The sequence below is a fragment of the Halichoeres trimaculatus genome, unplaced genomic scaffold (assembly GCF_033239565.1).
Source record: "Halichoeres trimaculatus isolate MK-OKI-2021-1 unplaced genomic scaffold, fHalTri1.1 fHalTri1_scaffold_13, whole genome shotgun sequence".
In the NCBI taxonomy this organism is placed as follows: Eukaryota; Metazoa; Chordata; class Actinopteri; order Labriformes; family Labridae; genus Halichoeres; species Halichoeres trimaculatus.
The window spans coordinates 21,085,154-21,102,596 of NW_027437191.1; the positions used below are offsets into that span (position 1 = coordinate 21,085,154).

Consider the following 17,443-nt stretch of genomic DNA (forward strand, 5'->3'; position numbering starts at 1 on the left):
AAATATTGCACATTGTATTGTTTCTCTGTACTCGTATCTTTGCTATGTTATAAACTTGTGTAACTTGTGTGTTTAGCACGTGTTTTCAACTTAAAGGTGCAGTTACAGCAAAACTCTACCATTTACTTTAACTTTGTGCTGTATGTTACAGCTTTGATAACATGTCATTAAGCTCCAGTAAAACACGACTCCACACTGGCTCTCACAATTAAGCTCACTAAACTACCATTTACATGTGGTCTGAGTGAGATCAATTGAAGTACTCACCCCACAGGTTTAACTCTGAGCTGCTAAATGAATTTGTTTTGGCTGAAGGAAGAGTCATGTAGTGTGTCATGATACTTAGAGAAGCAAAAAATAGATCTTAGGTCATACATCATCTGATCCGATCTCGTCTCATATCTTAATTTAATCTCTGAAAATGTATTTTAAAGTGTTTGTATCCAATGTATCATCAGTGGGTTTCAACATCAAGAACACTCTGTTTAGATATCAGTGTGTGTTGACTAGCTCTGCTGTATATTTGTGTGTAGGTGGGGAATCAGCGCGTGGAGCTCACGCTGTCAGAGCTGCAGGAGATGGCCACCCGGCAGCAGCAGCAAATCGAAGCTCAGCAGCAGATGCTCGTTGCAAAGGTAGTGCTTTGTCTTTGGTTTTATATCTTACATTAAATCATTGCCCTGGATATTCTGAGTCCTAACCAAACACACTGCTAAACTGAAATCTAGTCAAGTATTTATGTCTTTTTTGGGTTAAAATGGTTGCACTAGACTTTATATGAGCCACATTCACCTGACAAGTCCAGAAAAAATGTTTCTTTTCAAGATATTAAAAGATTAAAATGATGCCTAAATTGCTTGAGTAAATTTACCAGTGGAGTAAGAAAATTTGCTTAAAATAAGAATGTCTTAAGAAAAGAATCAATTACATTTTTCTTAACCCACAGGCAGATTTATTTTACTCTTTACAAGCAATAGGGGTGCCATTTTTGGCTTCTAACACCTTTAATTAAGACATTTTCCTGGACTTGTCAAGTGAATGTGGCTGATATTTCATTTTTAAGCACTTGCTAGGATTTTATTTTTTGACCTGAAGTTTGATCCCACAGGCTTTTAGTGCTTGGCTCTAACAGGACCATGGTGATACTTTCATCCAAAAAGTCCTGTCATGACTGCAAACGGTGCAAACAGTTATGTAAGAAGTCAAATCAGAGGCAGCGTGAGTCACAGTGCGGGTATTGTCCAGTCCAGACAATACTTATGGTTAAGTCTGTTGAGGAATCCAGGCACAAACAGCGCAGTGTTACTCAAGCCTGTAATTTATTCATGATTTTTTAACACTGAGAAAACAGTCTTTGTCAGAGCAGTTTATAAAAATTGTCCGTGAATTACAAAGCAACAAGACTCTGGTGGAAATCCTCCACACGCCGCAGCTTGGTGAGTCTCAGTGGTTTTTCAGGACAGTAACTTAGTCTGACCGCCCTGCCTGCCTGTGGTGCGCTGATCAGTCATGCAGGATGAAAAGCCACTGTAGACTGGCAGATAAAATCACTATTTATTGGCTTTTTGGTGGCGTCTAAAAAGTAGGGCCACTGAAAGCCCTGCAGTCATTTGAAAACCTGGGCCTGTCATTTCCTATTTTAGGACTTTAACTGGAGCAGTTCTCAGTTGGGTGGAGATATGTAGTCATCTGACCCTTTCTTCAGCTTTCAGACTGTCTTGACACAGCGCAGCATTTCAGACAGATCATAGAGTCAGCCTAGTTTCCAGGGATGTCTGCCTTTCAGTTATATGTAAGCTGTGAGATGTTGTCTTGCTGATGTATCTTTGTCAAAATATTACACTTCTTACAAAATGCCACATTATTTGGATTCAGACTGTCCTCTCTCTAACTCTTGTATTTATCTGTTTAATCCCATATTTCAATCACTGTCTTTTATTTTGAAGGAGCAACGTCTGCGCTACCTGAAGCAGCAGGAGCGACGTCAGCAGCAAACTGTCTCAGAGAGCGAGAAGCTGCAGAGGCTGAAAGAGCGTGTGGAGAGCCAGGAAGCCAAACTGAAGAAGATTAGAGCAATGAGAGGACAGGTGGACTACAGCAAAGTCATCAATGGCAACCTGTGTATGTAAAGATTACTGACTGCAGTATTTTTACTTTTTGAGACAGGAGAAATGCTGCCATCTTACCTTGAGATCAGGAGAAAAACCCACAACGAAGGCAGAATGAATTTTTCATGCAGTAGATTTGTGCTTTTAAAGAAGTCCCCCTGCATGTAGATAATGAATGAGCTGATGGGATTTCTTCATTTCTTACATGCAGCTGCAGAGATTGAGCAAGTTAGCAGCCTGTTCCAAGAGAAGCAGGCTGAGCTACAGGCTGCAGTGCTCAGGGTGGAGCAGCTCAGTGTGCAGCTGGAGGACCTGCGGAGGGGGAAACTCAACGGCATACAGTCAACACTCGGTGGACAGGTTACCGGCGCTGCAGCCCTGGAGCTCCGTAAGCTCTACCAGGAGCTTCAGGTACTACATGAATACATGCTGCGAATGATTCAAGAGTCTTTGCTTTCTTCTCTCAACGGTATCCACAGCGACATGTGTCTGATGTGGCCTTTTATCACCCGCAGATTCGGAACAAGTTGAACCAGGAGCAGAACAGCAAGCTGCAGCAACAGAAGGAGCTTCTCAACAAGCGCAACATGGAAGTGACGCTGATGGACAAGCGCATAAGTGAGCTGCGAGAACGCCTCTACAAGAAAAAAGCTGAGGCACGTCAAAAAGAGAACCTTCCTGTAAGACTAAGAGCGCTTAACACATCTCCTCCTTCAGACTGTTTTTGTTCAAAGCCTCCTGTCTCACGGCTGCATCAGTCCAGACACGGCAGATGCTCACTGAAATCCAAATTTCTGAAATTTTGTGGGCAAAAGTTGTATTTGTATCCCTTTGAGTTCACTCATTGGAAACTTTCCCTGTCAACACAATTAACACAGAAACATTTCTGCTTTCTCTTCTTATAGCTGAACAGAGCCAACGGTCCTCCGTCTCCCCAGCCGGCTCCGGGCACTCTGGGTCGCGTTGCAGCTGTCGGGCCGTACATTCAAGTACCAGTGGGTGGCCGACAGGAGGGAGGGTACACTCTACCACCTGATCCACTAAAACCTCAGACTCTGGGTGTCAATAACCAAGCAAACCATAGCCGCACCAAGTCAGGTTTGTTGAATTTATCATTTTTCTGTTAGACTTAGTTTTCTTCTAACTTCTGTTAGAGCATATACCAGGTGACTAGCCAGCTAACTCAGATGTTTGAACCCATTTTTTGTCTTCTACTGCATTAAGAGAGAAGAACTCTGAGTAAATTAAAGCTGACAGACAGATGAGAAGTGTTTGTTTCCAGAGCAGCTCAGATACCTGCAGTCCCACAGCAGCAGCAGCAGCAGCAGTCTCACATCACTACACATTTAACGCATCTTGCGTGAAAAGCTTGTGACTGAATCCCCTCCTGGGCCCAGACTGTTACTCTGTTTCCTTCCTCACTTCTCTGTTTATCTTCCACCTGGACTTGATTTCTGAGATTTCCCTTCCTCTCTAACCTTCCTCTCTTCCTGTGTTGTGTATCCTGTGTTTTTCTTTCCTTCTCTCTTGTGTGTGTGTGTGTGTGTGTATACTCTTTTTTTCTATGTTACGTCTCTGTTTTCACTGGGTGTGGGTGTATTGGGGGAAACTCTTCCTGGGGGCAGACGGTGTGCGAAAGCCTCCCGGCCCTTGGAAGGTGTCTGATTTAGACATCGTTGTGGACCCGGTACCCCCGTCCCTTCCAGAATCACACCCAGGCACCGGAGCCTCCACTGGCTCTGACGGCTCGTCCCGTGAGTGCACAGTGCTGCAGTAGCACAGGGGTGGCACTTCCTGAACCTTCTCGACTCATATGAACACAGGGTCCTCAGCATGCACATCCTCTCCTTTTGAATAACTTAAACCGTCCTCTGCCAAGTCACATTTCCTACTCTTCAACCTAATGGGGCTGATTTCTCTCCAGCAGACAGATTAGAGCTTATCTGGGGAGTCTGAAGAGGAGCAGACTAGCTCTGCTGCTAACTCCAACAATCACCGACTGATGGAAGCATTTATGTTTGGCGTCATTTGGCTCTCCTGACAGAGCAGCATTGAGCCTTTTATTGAGCTGGAGAGAGCACTTATTGACACTTGATTTCAAGTGTTTCCTCTACAGATTGGCCAATGACGTCAGAGGACTCACAGTGCCATCAACCTCTTTACTGCCATCTGCAGGAGTAGTATCTGAAAGCACTGCTGATCCCTGTGTGTGTCTGTACACTTGAGAACGTTCAATGAGTGGAGTGCCTCATACTTTCTACACATGAAATACAGTCTAGTGGCTTTCCTCTAATGTCATGACACCCTGGGCTTCTCTTACTTTAATGTTCACACGCTTTCCTCATAACAAACAAAGTTGTGAGGGTCAAGTCGAACAATCAGATTGCATGAGCTAATTATTTCTACTCGCTTGAAAAGATGTTTCCTTTAAAGCCAGAGCGGTCTTATCCTGACATATTATTACTCCAAGTCATTCTTCTTGTGAAGGATTAACTCTACTTCTGAAAAAAGTTAAGGTTACCGTACTGGAGATCTGATGAGTTGATCACCACACATGCAAACAACATTTTTTAAAGTTCTGCCACAGCTGTTAGTTTTTGTTTTGTTGTGTTGTCCATTTCCATCTTCATTCTTTTCTTCCCACCCTGTCCTCACTGTCTAAAGCTGCATTTACTCTATATTTCATCACTGCTCTCACTTAAGTTCTCCATTCAGCTGTCTCTGAAATTAGTGGCTTTCCTCTTTTACTAAACAGAACATTAGAAAGCACTTATCCAGTGCAGCTACACTGAAACATCTCCTGACTAATTTGAAGGACACTGTAACAGATCACTCATGCCGTCACTGCTGTGAAGTGAAGGCTCAGGATTTTTCTTCAACTGCCCCTCTTCAAACACTTCAGAGTTGTGAGGAAAAGATTAAGAAAACTCATTGTGGAAGCAGTTTAGTCATGCTTGGATGTGAATGATGTTTTTCAACCCCAGTGAAGTCTCCTAAAGAGTGAACACAACGTGTTTTTACATTTTGGCTTTTGTATCCAGCTTGTAGCTCTCCCTCATTTTGCCAAAGGTAGGGATTTGTAGGTAATTGGTTTGACGTTTTATTATCTTTGCTTTTGCATTCAAAGAACTGAGACTTTTCCTAGAAAAGGCACCAGACATGGTGTCTAAATATATTTCAGTTTTTCTGGTTAATTCGATTTCTTTTCCTCAAAATCCTGAACCTTCCATTATCTGTGGCACCACTGCTAGATCAAAATGGTATGACAACACATCATGTGTGTGAAAAAAGCACTAATATTGCACTCTGCTTACCTGTTCATGGCAAGTACAGTAAAATGGACATCACTTCCCATAATTTTTGAACACAGGTCAAGTTTTGTATGACCTCTCAGGAATAAAGCAAAACCATGTAATGTACCGCATCATGTAGCATCGCGTATTGGTTCTTGGTTCTTACTTGGGAAATGTGAAATTAATTCTATAGACATCAAGTGTAGGATTTTTTATTCAGTCAACATACATTTTACAATATTTGTCACAAAATAGACATTTTAAACAAACCAGAATTCTTATAATAAGTAGTGACTGAAAAGGCATAGGCAGAAGCAAAATGCTTATCTGAGCCTAGCCCATATATTTAAACAAAGATAAGCTACCAAAGAATAAATGAATAAATAAACAAACAAAGATAAAGAATCAACATTAACAACATCATTACATGATCAACACTTAAAGTTTTCAAAGATAACTTTGGAAACCATTTTTCTGAAGATATAACATGAATTGCAGGTTTTTATATTTATGTTTGCATCATTCCATAGTTTAACCCCAACAACATAAACACATCTCCTTTTCATACCTTTTCTAGCTTTCTGAACAGAAAACTTGCAAACACCTCTTAAATCATATTGAGTCTCCCGAATTGAGAAAATCTTCTGTACAGCACAAGGAAGAGAGCTTAGTTTTGCAGTAAACATTAGTAACATTATTTTATAATAAAACAAATCAGAAAATTTCATAATGTGTGAATTTAAAAAAGATCACAATTTGGTCAGAATCAAAATAATTTATTTGGAAAAGAAAAAAAAAGAAGAAAATAACTGGCGGTGCTCGGAGTCTTAAAACAAACAAACATCATATCTAATTTTTCCACTTGGTGGGGCAGTTGGACCAATGAAGAGGCAACGAAAAGCCTCTCAGAGCAGGCATTCTGAAAGTTTTTTGGGATCAGCTGGTCCAAATGCGGCCACTTTGACTGTTCAAAACATAGAAAGCAGTCATCTAATATCTATCGTCAGCTAACAGGATAAATCATATTTCACCCAATTTTGTCCAGAAATCATCATGGGTTGCCTTTGTTTTAAGAGAACGGGGATCTAGGGAGCCTTAGGAAATACACTACCATTTTCGGAGGCATAGGAAATCATTTGAAATTTCCAGAATCAAATGGAGATTGTCATTGGAAAACTGTGTCAAATGGAGGTTATTTATTTATTTATTTATTTATTCATTCATTTATTTATTTTTACGGCAAGTCTCTCTGTCATATTGGTTTATTTTTGAGACAATTTTGTAAATAAAGCCTGGAGCTGATTTTTGCGACAATGCTTACCTGTAGGGCAAAGGATTTAACTCAAAGGGGGAGGGATCTATCCGGAAGCCAGTCAGCAAGCAGAACTCTAAATCTTTATGCTTTAGAGTCAGTGAAAATGAATTCTAATTTACAGCCCATGGACTGACCACACACAGTGACATGTTTTAAATGTTAAAAATGAACTGTTACCATTTGGACCTAGCTCTGGTGGACATGTTCAGTTGTTTCCCTGAGTTTGTGAATCAGACGTATGCCTTCCATACCACCTCAGTCTGTGGCTCCTCTCTCCTTTGCTGCACACTGACTGCGTCCTGTTTGTGCCACAGCTAATGATACCGGCTGGCCCACAGTAGGAAAGACAGGCACATCTTTGAAGCCTCCTGAGAGACGAGACTCAGGGAGTGATAACCAAGGCAAAAGCCCTCCCTCAGGCTCCCCCGTCGCTCAAGGTGGAGAAAAGGTAAGTTCACTTGAATTTAGGTGAAAGTTTTCTGTTGACTGTTCATAAAGGTAAATGTGTTTGATGTGATGTTGATGGTTTTTTTCAGGTGCTAGACCCAAAACTGGCCGTGTCTTCCCCAGCCTTATCCAAGCCACAGCCTCCTCCTTACGGCTCCCACCTCACATCTGCAAACTCAGCCAGCTCCTTAGAGCGCCGTAAGGATGCACCACCTGTCCCTCGTCCGCTCCCCAACCCGCCTGCTCCTGCTTGGCCCCGTATCCCCCCCTCAACGGGTTCGTCCTCTCAGCAGATCCAGCAGAGAATCTCAGTGCCACCCAGCCCCACCTTCCAGCCGAGTGCACCGCTCTTTCCACCCGGTCTGAGCGAGAGGCTGGACCCTCCGCCAGCTGTGGCAGTACGACCCTTCATCCCAGACAGAGGATCGCGGCCTCAGTCGCCCCGAAAGGGTCCACCAACAATGAACTCCAGCTCCATCTATCATATGTATCTCCAGCAGGCAGCGCCAAAGAGCCAGCCACTCAAGCCTGCACTCAAAGCAGGTAAGAGTTTGCTTTGATGAAATAATTCTCAATTTTTTAAAATCTACCTTATAAATCATACTTTGTCATGTACAGCACACTAATATCTCTGGTTTTTGTCTCCAGTATATGGGAAACCTGTTCTCCCCCCAAGCTCCACGCCCCCCTCGCCCCTGCCTTTTGCCCAGACAGGGGGCGCCTTCCCGCTACTCCAAGGACACCCCAGTGGTGACGACACTTTGGACGGAGAGTTTGACGATCACGAGTTCTTCCAGCACCCAGAGCCCTTGGCACCTCCCCCAAGTGTAGAGAACATCCCACGGCCTCTCAGCCCTACAAAGCTAACGCCCATGGTGCACTCCCCACTGCGCTACCAAAGCGATGCGGACCTTGAGGTGCTCCGCAAAAAGTTGGCCAATGCTCCTAGACCGCTTAAGAAGCGCAGCTCCATCACAGAGCCAGAGGGCCCGAGTGGACCCAACATCCAGAAACTTCTTTACCAGAGATTCAACACCCTCGCAGGAGGCATAGAAGGAAACGGAGTCAGTGGCTCAGGAGGAAACGGCGCTGGTAACGGGACGCCGTTTTATCAACCATCTCATCCACCTGGTTATGTTGGTGGAGACTCAGTGGCTGACACAGACAACGGCAACCTCCCCTCTGAGACACTGTTACCGCCACCACCAGGAGAGGATGAGCTGAATGATGCACAGACTCCTTCAACCGACGCCAACGACAACGAGCCGTCACCCTCACCACAGGAAGGGCTGGAGGACCCCAATGAAGCAGAGGCGCCTGAAGACGACAACAACAACAATATGGGGAGCTCTGAGGCGTTACTGCCCAGCCCTGTGCCGGAGGTCACGACTCCAGAAGAGAGTGGCACATCAGCCTCACAGCACGTGGAGAAACGCACAAACCTGAAGAAGCCAAACTCTGAGCGCACCGGCCACAGCTTCAGGGTGAAGTTCAACCCTCTCGCCCTCCTGCTGGACGCCTCCTTAGAGGGAGAGTTTGATCTCGTTCAGAGGATCATCTATGAGGTACAGTCTCTCCATATCAACACTATGATCATTTTACTTTTTCATGAAGGACAGGCACTCATCTCTCCATCTTTGTCCATCAGGTGGAGAATCCAAGCACTCCAAATGATGAGGGCATTACCCCGCTGCACAACGCTGTGTGTGCAGGACATCACCACATCGTCAAGTTCCTGCTGGACTTTGGTGTGAATGTCAACGCTGCAGACAGTGACGGATGGTGAGTCACTCAATAACTTGTTGTTTACTTTCATTAAGCATCATCTCCCTTAATAACTGAACGTCTGCTTTTCTCTTCTCAAACAGGACTCCTCTTCATTGTGCCGCCTCGTGCAACAGTGTTCACCTCTGCAAGTTACTGGTGGAATCTGGAGCCGCCATCTTTGCAAGCACGATTAGTGACGTGGAGACTGCTGCAGATAAATGTGAGGAAATGGAAGAAGGCTACATCCAGTGCTCCCAGTTCCTATACGGTGAGAACCAGTCTGTTCCTAAAGTTTCCACCCACTCTCATCCTTGAGCCACGAAGCAGCTTGGTACATGATTTCTTTGTATGGATTCTTTTGCGCAGGTGTCCAGGAGAAGTTGGGTGTAATGAACAAAGGCACAGTGTACGCTCTGTGGGACTACAAAGCTCAGAACCAAGACGAGCTGGCCTTCAGCGAGGGGGATGCCATCACTATTCTGCGGCGGCAGGATGACAGCGAGACAGAATGGTGGTGGGCACGACTGGAGGACAGTGAGGGCTATGTGCCCCGCAACCTGCTGGGGGTAACTACTTATTTTCAACACTTACAGGTTGCACTTCTATTGGATGTCAAAAACCTTTTGGTACCACTACTTTCTTCCTGAAATGTCAGATTTTAACTTTTTCTAGTAACAAAAAGCTCCGAAACTTAAGGGAAAAACAGATTTTTGCACATTTTGGACTCAAAGCTGCTCAGAGTTAAAGAAGGAGAGAGGAAGGAAGCAGTGGCGCTCGATCGATTGTTTGGCAGCGCTGACACTCAAAACAACTCGTAAACAACTCTTCTTCCTGCCTGCTGTGTGTGTCTCTGCTCCACTTTCTGTCACACACTATCATAAACTGCCTACGTACAAGTCAAATAGTGATGTTTTCTTGTGTCGTTTAACTATTTTATAAAGTGTGTGAGAAGAGAGAGCGATCTTATCTGGACCCTTTGTTTATCAGTCACTCTGGTTTAAATTCCATAAACTGAATTTGATTTTAGCACAGTTGTTGACGACTGATTCGTGGTTGGATTTCAACACGTCATAAAAGATAAACTCCTCCCTAATTAATCTTTTCCTCTCTGTTTCTTTCAGCTGTATCCAAGGATCAAGCCTCGCCAGCGCTCCCTGGCGTAGTGTCACTCGGCTAGCCTCTGGCTAACAGCTGGACTTGTGACAAAATGAAGAGCAGAGAACAAAAGAGCCTGGTGCTCGGTCTTCTCCCCATGGCCATAACTCTCCTCCTTCTCTTCCTCTCCTGTCCTGTGCTTCTCTCACAACCCTTCCCTCTGAAGCACTGAACTCTGACACTCATATTACACCTCCACACATGTAGACACACCAAAACAAAACACTCCAAAAGTGAAAAATCTCTTTAACTGCTCTCCATGTTGACGCCCCTCCTCTGACTCACACACCTTTTATCTTCTTGCCCTGTCATTGTCCCACATTTATTTTGACCCCGTTTCAGTGTGAGCTCTGTATCAGACTTCAACTTGAAGAATAAAACACTAACCTTTGACTCAGTATTTCTTTCAGTGTTCACACTCCCTCGACTTCTTTGGTGGCACTGGTTTACATGTCACTAATAAAATCCTCTTAGAGGGTAAGAACATGCTGATTTCTCTCAGTGAGACGTTCTAACAGATTTATCTGATATTACTTGTTTTTGTGTTATACCAATTTGATCCATTTATGCAGAAAAGGATGTGCTCTGTTTGATTTTGCTTGTAGTCTAACCACCAAAGAGGAATATAGACTTAACACTCAAAATGTTATCACTCTCAGTGGCTTGCACTACTGTTAAGGATGAGGAAAACCAATTGATGAGCTATCAGTGATGAGTAACAAGTCTCCAGAGCTGGTCTAAAGTCCTGGAAACTCCAGTGAAGCAGAAAACTGATTCTTATAAGAGAGAGAGCGTACCAATGTCCTCAGTATTAAGTTCATAACTCTGGCAACAAATCTGACATATCTAAGTTGTGTTGATCTGGAGGCAGAGTTTTCTTATTATCCAAAACCTTCAACTTTTTGGAAGTAGAGTTTCAGACAGTGAAGTTTTCCTTCTGCTGTTTGAATCTATGTCTGCTGCTCTGAATCTTAAAACAAATGGCTCTCATGCATGGTTTCCAAAAACTACTGAAAAGTTGCCAACTTCAAATGATGTTAACATCTGTAGAGCGTGTACCCAAAGATCAAGATCTAATTGACACAGTTTTATATTTTTTAATTCCACAGTGGCTAAAAAAATGTCATCTCCACGACCAAACAGAAAGATGTCAGTTCAATACATTGTGATCACTTTTTTTATGTTCTTTGAGTATGTCTTTTTTTCAACATGTGTGATATTTTTTTATTTAGATTAACCTCACTACATTATTTTACGGATGTTACATTTTTTAAGAATTTAAAATGGCAACAAGACCTGCAAGAATGAACTACAACATTTTTAATGGGAGTAAATTTCTATTACCTTTGTTTCCCCTTTTAGCTGTAAAAAGTATGTCTGTTCATCAATCGAAGTTCTTCTCATCAGAACCTGTACTCTCAGGACCAACATGGTGCTGTTCACACTGGTAAACCAGTGAACACATTTTTAATTTCACTCAATATCAACATCCCCTTTATGTGAGCATTCAACCAAGCAAAAACTGTCCAAACTTTTAAAAGCAAAGCCATTAGCATGTTGAACTGAAATATGAAAGAGTCTGAAATGCAACTGTTCTGATTTGCTTCAGACAATCCTGGTTATGTCCTGTTTCCTTCCCTCAGCTGCCCCTCTTTTTTTTCCAGGTATACACTATTTCAGAAACACCAATACATGTGTTATCTGTCACATTATTTAAAATCTAGAGACCCTTATCTTATTCTGAACCCTGAGTGACTGAGTGTTATGCCGAGTGTGCTTGTGGCCAAGGCTTTATCATGGCTTAACCTGTACATAGTGAGGAGATGGTTTATGTCTGTTTGCTGTCTGGACAAGTGCGCTTTCTGTATAAACGCTGTATTCACAAATTCAATTCTGTAAATGTGAAAAATAAAACAGAGGCTCTGGCATGAATAAGCACTTCCAGTGTTATAATTTTTAAAATAGAGTTTTCACAACATGACTGAACAGTTTTAGTAAACAAAGCTGTCAATTAATGCTCTGCACCCCATTTTTTATCATCTGGTTTGATGACCTGTCCCACAGAAAGCCACCAGGGGGAGCTGTAATTACTACTTTCTTGTCAGATTTTTTTTCATAAAGTTGTTGTCTCAATGACCAAGACCACATCTCACCATGGGTGGAAATGAGGACACTATCTATATTACATGCCTTGAGTGGTTGATACCTGACAGACACACACTCTTTCTTGTTTTCTATGCCAAGTGGGGACTTCTTCCTAACACACACACATACACACACACACACACACACACACACACAAGGTAGGAACTTCTGAAACACCCTATCTGGTATAAATAGTGCAAGAGGACTTAACTTTGACATACATTCCTGTTTTGGGTCTGATTGGGGACATGTCCTGACACACCACTTCTGGTTTTTGTACCACTATAGGGACTTTCTACAAATTTCTTTCAAATTATTGAGAAAATGACTGTACTGCCATGGGCAACCATCAAATCAAACACTTTCTGTCATTATGCCATTACTTTTAGCCTTTTATTAGTATCATACAGAATATTTATAAATATTACATGAAAGTTTGTATCAGTGCATCAGATATTTTATGAAAGATGGAAGCTGCACTTTCATTTAACCTACTTCATTTACACTCTAAGTTCAAGTAAAGGAAGTGCAATTTTCCTGCTTGACAATGTGGTTTAAAGTGTATTTCTTATCTTAAATAGTCAAACATTATAAATATACTGTATGTGTCATTGGTTTTAAGGCTGTCTAAAACCCAAATACTTGTATCCATGGTTACAATTCTCCTCTCAATAATGATTCATCGACACAACTTTAACAGCTCCCACCCATCAAAAACAACCTTCTTCCCACTTTTCAACAAAACTAAACTTAATAAATATTGGTTACAGCAGATTTTAAATTACAAGATGGAATACACAATGACCACAAATCATTATAAACATACATGACAGCAAAAGGTCTTGCACCCTCAGATTCTTTGACTTCATTTGACTCTGCCACGAGTCTTCAGCTGAGTGAGCACTTTGTCAACCTGCAACACAGCAGAAAAAAGGACTTAGAAAACACAAACATAAATGAGGTTAAAAACTATGAAAGTTTGAACATGTACATTTTCTGAAGCTACATGTGGTTAAAGCTCCAGTGGGGAGCTTTTGGTTTGCATAATTTTGTGGTGTTCCCACACCATGTTTCCATCTTATTGACAGAAATGTGGACTGATGACAGCGCCTTTGGCTTTTTGTGTATATGTATAATTAAAGGAATAAAATACACAATTTACTGCTAAAATTGGAGATACATTTTTTTTTCTAGGTCTCCACAGAAACTGCAGCCACACAGTCCCACACTCACCGAGATGAACCAGTGAGACAGCGGCCCATAATGAAGCTGTGACTTCCCATCCATCTTACTGGCAGGAGCCAAAACGTGGAGGTGAAGGTGGGGGACAGATGAGAAGGGGGGCAGATGAAATCCCATCCTGAAATTAAACAAAAAACAAAGTTATTCAAAGTAGCTAAAAGCTCTATGAAGAGTGATGAGGGAAAGCCTCAGAGGAAGCTGGACTCAGTGTACCTCACGTCATCAAGGCAGCTGACTTTATGCTTCTCCAGTACTTGCCATCCCATTTGAACCATCCTCTCCACTGTCAACAGAAACATGCTCCAATCAGTATGTAGCCATCAGCTCATACACAGACAAAGAACATATATTTATTTGCAACCCCCACCCATTATACTTCTTATATAAATCATCAGTTACTAAACAACAGGTAGGGTTTTATTTTAACGAGTATAAATTAAAATACATTATGATCCAACTATTTTAACTGTCAACCATGACTTTAATCTGGTTGAGGCAGATGGCTGTTCATCAATGAGTCTGGGCCTTATGTTTCTTTGCCTGCTGGAAAGAAGTTTCCCTTTAAAACTGATGTCAAACACTTCTCTGTGCATTAATGCTGAGTCTTCCTGGATAATATAATTAGGACTATTCTTTATGTAAAATATTCTCTGTGATAACTTTTGTTTAGAGCTGGTGCTATAGAAAAATAAAATCTGAACAATTATTGGTTCTTCCATTAGCTGAAGTTACAGCCTCTGGAGGAAACTTTTATTGTTTGTCTTGGCGCCCCCTGTGGACAGTGTGGTAAATCTTTTCTCATTGTTAATTTATGTCAGTTTATGTATATTGCTAAAATTTAACCAACTGGCAACCTCCCGTTTAAAGGGGACATATGCTTGTTTGTCCTTTTCTCTATGCCAGACCAGGATGCCTGTAAAGCATTTCTGCCCTCAGTACAAGTCATTTAGTTCCTTCATTGTCCCACAATAGCGTTCTCAATATCCTCATTTTAGGCCATTCTGAAGATCTCATTGAAATGCTCCCTTTCGAGAATGACCTCCAGTAACCTCGCAACGTCACAGCCCTTTGGCTCTGATTGGTCAGTACGATCAGAGGGGCGGAGGGGGTAGAGCCAGGGGGCGGTTTTTGCAGCATGGCAGTATATATAAACCGCCATATTGAATGGAGCAGACCGAGCGAGTTTGCTGTTTGCCGAAACTTCACTGTAAGGCATTGATAGCACTAATAAAATGGCAAAGTGTAGGATATGTCCTTTTGTATTGGACCCCGAGTCAGACCCGGACGGTTCTGCAGCTCAGGAGGAAGAAAATCCACCTCGACACAGATCATCTCAGGATGCTTCAGTGTGGTGAGTCAAACCGGTGCTGTAACATGTATAGTTTACACATTTATACTCGGCTCTTGGTGGGTGTATCCCTCGGTGGCAGTTGTGTGACTTATCAGATTACTCCAATAAAAAGAAAGGATCCTCGTGTCATCATGAAGGTCGAAATCTTGAAGCCAAATGTCAATGACCTATTTTCAGAGGCATCAAATCTCGTTCTAGGATACCAGGAAAAATACAATATCTCATTTTTTGAAAATTCAGGGGGTGAAAGGTCTCGTTTTCAAATTTATTATATTATATGTAAGTATTAAATCAGGGAATAGCATGATATGTCCCCTTTAAAAACATGAAACCTAGGAGGAAGCACTAAAAAATGCAGTTCTTTGAGAGTCCATTTAAGGCTGGCTGCAGAAGCAATCGGAAACTGAAACATAACAAGCAGAAGAATAATGTAATTTTTTACAGCAAAAATAAAATGTTTACTGCCTGTTCTGACAACGGGTCCAAAATTCAGCATTTACAATACGTCCCTTGTCTACAATAGACTTCAAATTGTACCAGAAAAAGTTGGGCGACTTATGGACTGTATATGTTAGAATATTTTATGGCCAGTGTATGTGCCTGCTGCTTTTTATTAAGAATCTTTGGTATAGAAAATGAAAAAGTGGCTGTAGACTGTTGTTAATATCTTCATTTGAAATCTAGTTTCTGGAATTTAAAATAACTATACAGGGATATTTTTCTCTGAAATACAAGTCTCATTTGCTTTTCTAGCTGGTAAAAGGCATCAATATAAGTTTCAGTCTTTTTCATAATCAGCTAACACTTCCCACAGGAGCTTTAATGAAGTCCTGACACTGCCAACAATGTTATTCTTTTTTCAATAATCAATTAAGATCAGCTGACTCTGCGTTCACCACAGTCATTCCTTCCGGTTCAACTGTAAAACAGGGAAAATGTTGTCATAGTCCCTCACCTAGAGGTATGTCGTCCGCCTTGAGAGCTTTACAGTAGTCGATATGTGTCCTGGGAATAACAAGGTAATGATGTGTTGCACCGGGCTTAATGTCACGAAAACAAAGCAGCTTATCATCCTGTAATATTTGTAGACAGATATGAGGAAGAATCAGGAGAGATCTAGGTGGTATTTCTTTTTATCAATCGGTACTTACGCTGAGCAGGATTTCCGTATCAGTATTGTCGTTTACTATTTCGCAAAAAGGACAATCCTCTCTCTCGGAGGTGTCCTGAGTCCCCATCCTCAAACTACTTTATGTGGAACAGGGTGAGGTCTCTCTGGTCTCTCTGAGGTTGGCATCGATCATGTCCGGGCGTGTCTCTAGGAAAATGAGCCGGTGACAGAGCTCATCGAGTGAGTCCTTCACTGAAACTCAGTGAAGTAGTCTTACAACGCAGACAGGCCGACTTAACGGTTGAGGTGTAGACATATACTTTTAACCATGTTTTTGTTTCATGAAGTAGGCTATCTCATAAACACGTGAATAAAAGCGTGAATAAACATTTAAAGCCCTGTTATACTCTCTGTCTTTCTTTTTCGAAAGAAAATTGTATACACTATTTACCCATGGACAGGTTACAGAAAAAGGCTTACCATTTAGACAACAGGGGGCGCCAAAATCAAGACAGACTGCAAGCTCCTGCCTATTACTCAACATTTGGGAAAAACTGACCAAAGTTTACTCCCTGCCTGAAAACATTTATAGCGTAGCGAACTAACTTTTACAGGGGTGTGTTGTCTCATATAAAACTTTGCAGCTTTGCACTTACCAAAAAATTGCGGTCATATTTCACAACTACTCACAGTTTTTTTTTTTTTTTTTGCTACTGATTAACTGCAACCCCACGTACCTTGTTTGGCCAGTTCCTGCTCCAGTGGTAGCCAAGGTGGTGACCACTGTTGGTATGAAGTATCTGGCGTGTGTCTGTCAGTGTGAATGTACTACTCAAACAGGAAGTGGAAGTACAAAAGAACAAAAATGGAGACAGCAAAGCTTTACTAAAAGTGACCTCCTCATCTAAAAAAGTCTCAACTCAAAGCATTATTAAAATATATTTATTGCCTGGTGCTAGGATTAGCTAGGATTTTTACAGCTAAAATTTCTTAAAACAACTGTTAATAGTGTGATAGTTTCAAGTACTTTCTTTTTAATGTAGAATAGAATAGAATAGAATATTTTTTATTCTATTTGTGTGGCTGTTTGAATGACAGCTGTGTACTTTTGTGTCCAATGTAACCACCACGCTAACACAAGCTAGCCAGCTAACTTCTCTCAACCACAAACAGTAAGAACACTTCAATAAATGTCAGCACCTCTAAAACTGGGAATTTTCTAAACTTTAAACTACTTGCTGTGTGTGCACCAAGGTCCATGAAAGACAACAATATGCCACATTAATTCTTGATATTTAAATGTGACAGCAGGTATTATTAGTCTATAAGTGCTAATCAAAACTAGCAGCCTGCTAGCTCTAGTTATACTGAATGAACAGACAGCAGCATGGTGCCTGTCTTGTTATTGCCCAAGACAAGTAGTTATTTAGACATAAAAACAAGACTTAACCTGGATAAAATAATTTAATTTTCACAAATATATCCATAGGAAACAACACATAAAAACCT

General features: G+C 41.7%; 2 protein-coding genes across 4 annotated transcripts in view; one reads left to right on the top strand and one right to left on the bottom strand.

Annotated features, from left to right (window-relative positions):
- Positions 1 to 11,926, top strand: part of ppp1r13bb (protein phosphatase 1, regulatory subunit 13Bb) — a 29,826-nt gene extending 17,900 nt beyond the window's left edge. Inside the window, exons 6-18 of one of the 3 annotated variants that reach the window (XM_074684610.1) lie at positions 534 to 635; positions 1,947 to 2,121; positions 2,320 to 2,519; positions 2,624 to 2,788; positions 3,014 to 3,206; positions 3,734 to 3,862; positions 7,031 to 7,164; positions 7,253 to 7,706; positions 7,812 to 8,728; positions 8,812 to 8,945; positions 9,032 to 9,198; positions 9,297 to 9,496; positions 10,052 to 11,926. In XM_074684610.1, coding sequence (XP_074540711.1) covers positions 534 to 635; positions 1,947 to 2,121; positions 2,320 to 2,519; positions 2,624 to 2,788; positions 3,014 to 3,206; positions 3,734 to 3,862; positions 7,031 to 7,164; positions 7,253 to 7,706; positions 7,812 to 8,728; positions 8,812 to 8,945; positions 9,032 to 9,198; positions 9,297 to 9,496; positions 10,052 to 10,093 — 3,012 coding nt within the window. In that variant the 3' untranslated portion in view covers positions 10,094 to 11,926. The remainder of the gene's footprint in view (positions 1 to 533; positions 636 to 1,946; positions 2,122 to 2,319; positions 2,520 to 2,623; positions 2,789 to 3,013; positions 3,207 to 3,733; positions 3,863 to 7,030; positions 7,165 to 7,252; positions 7,707 to 7,811; positions 8,729 to 8,811; positions 8,946 to 9,031; positions 9,199 to 9,296; positions 9,497 to 10,051) is intronic. The other 2 variants (XM_074684611.1, XM_074684612.1) reach the window with 2 other exon arrangements.
- Positions 11,927 to 12,089: 163 nt separating this feature from the next.
- LOC141801550 (adenosine 5'-monophosphoramidase HINT3-like) lies at positions 12,090 to 16,171 on the bottom strand. Its single transcript, XM_074684615.1, has 5 exons — positions 15,975 to 16,171; positions 15,779 to 15,896; positions 13,686 to 13,755; positions 13,464 to 13,590; positions 12,090 to 13,143 (listed from the first exon to the last, which is right to left on the bottom strand). The coding sequence occupies exons 1-5, from the start codon at positions 16,059 to 16,061 to the stop codon at positions 13,096 to 13,098; spliced, it is 450 nt and encodes a 149-aa protein (XP_074540716.1). The 5' UTR covers positions 16,062 to 16,171; the 3' UTR covers positions 12,090 to 13,095.
- Positions 16,172 to 17,443: the final 1,272 nt, after the last annotated feature.

Excerpts from the sequence above, each read along its gene's own strand:
- LOC141801550 (XM_074684615.1), bottom strand. The coding sequence starts at position 16,061 with ATGGGGACTCAGGACACCTCCGAGAGAGAGGATTGTCCTTTTTGCGAA. Across the intron at positions 13,756-15,778 it reads GGCGGACGACATACCTCTAG|TGGAGAGGATGGTTCAAATG; the intron begins GTGAGGGACTAT and ends TTCTGTTGACAG. Across the intron at positions 13,144-13,463 it reads TGTCTCACTGGTTCATCTCG|GTTGACAAAGTGCTCACTCA; the intron begins GTGAGTGTGGGA and ends GCTGTGTTGCAG.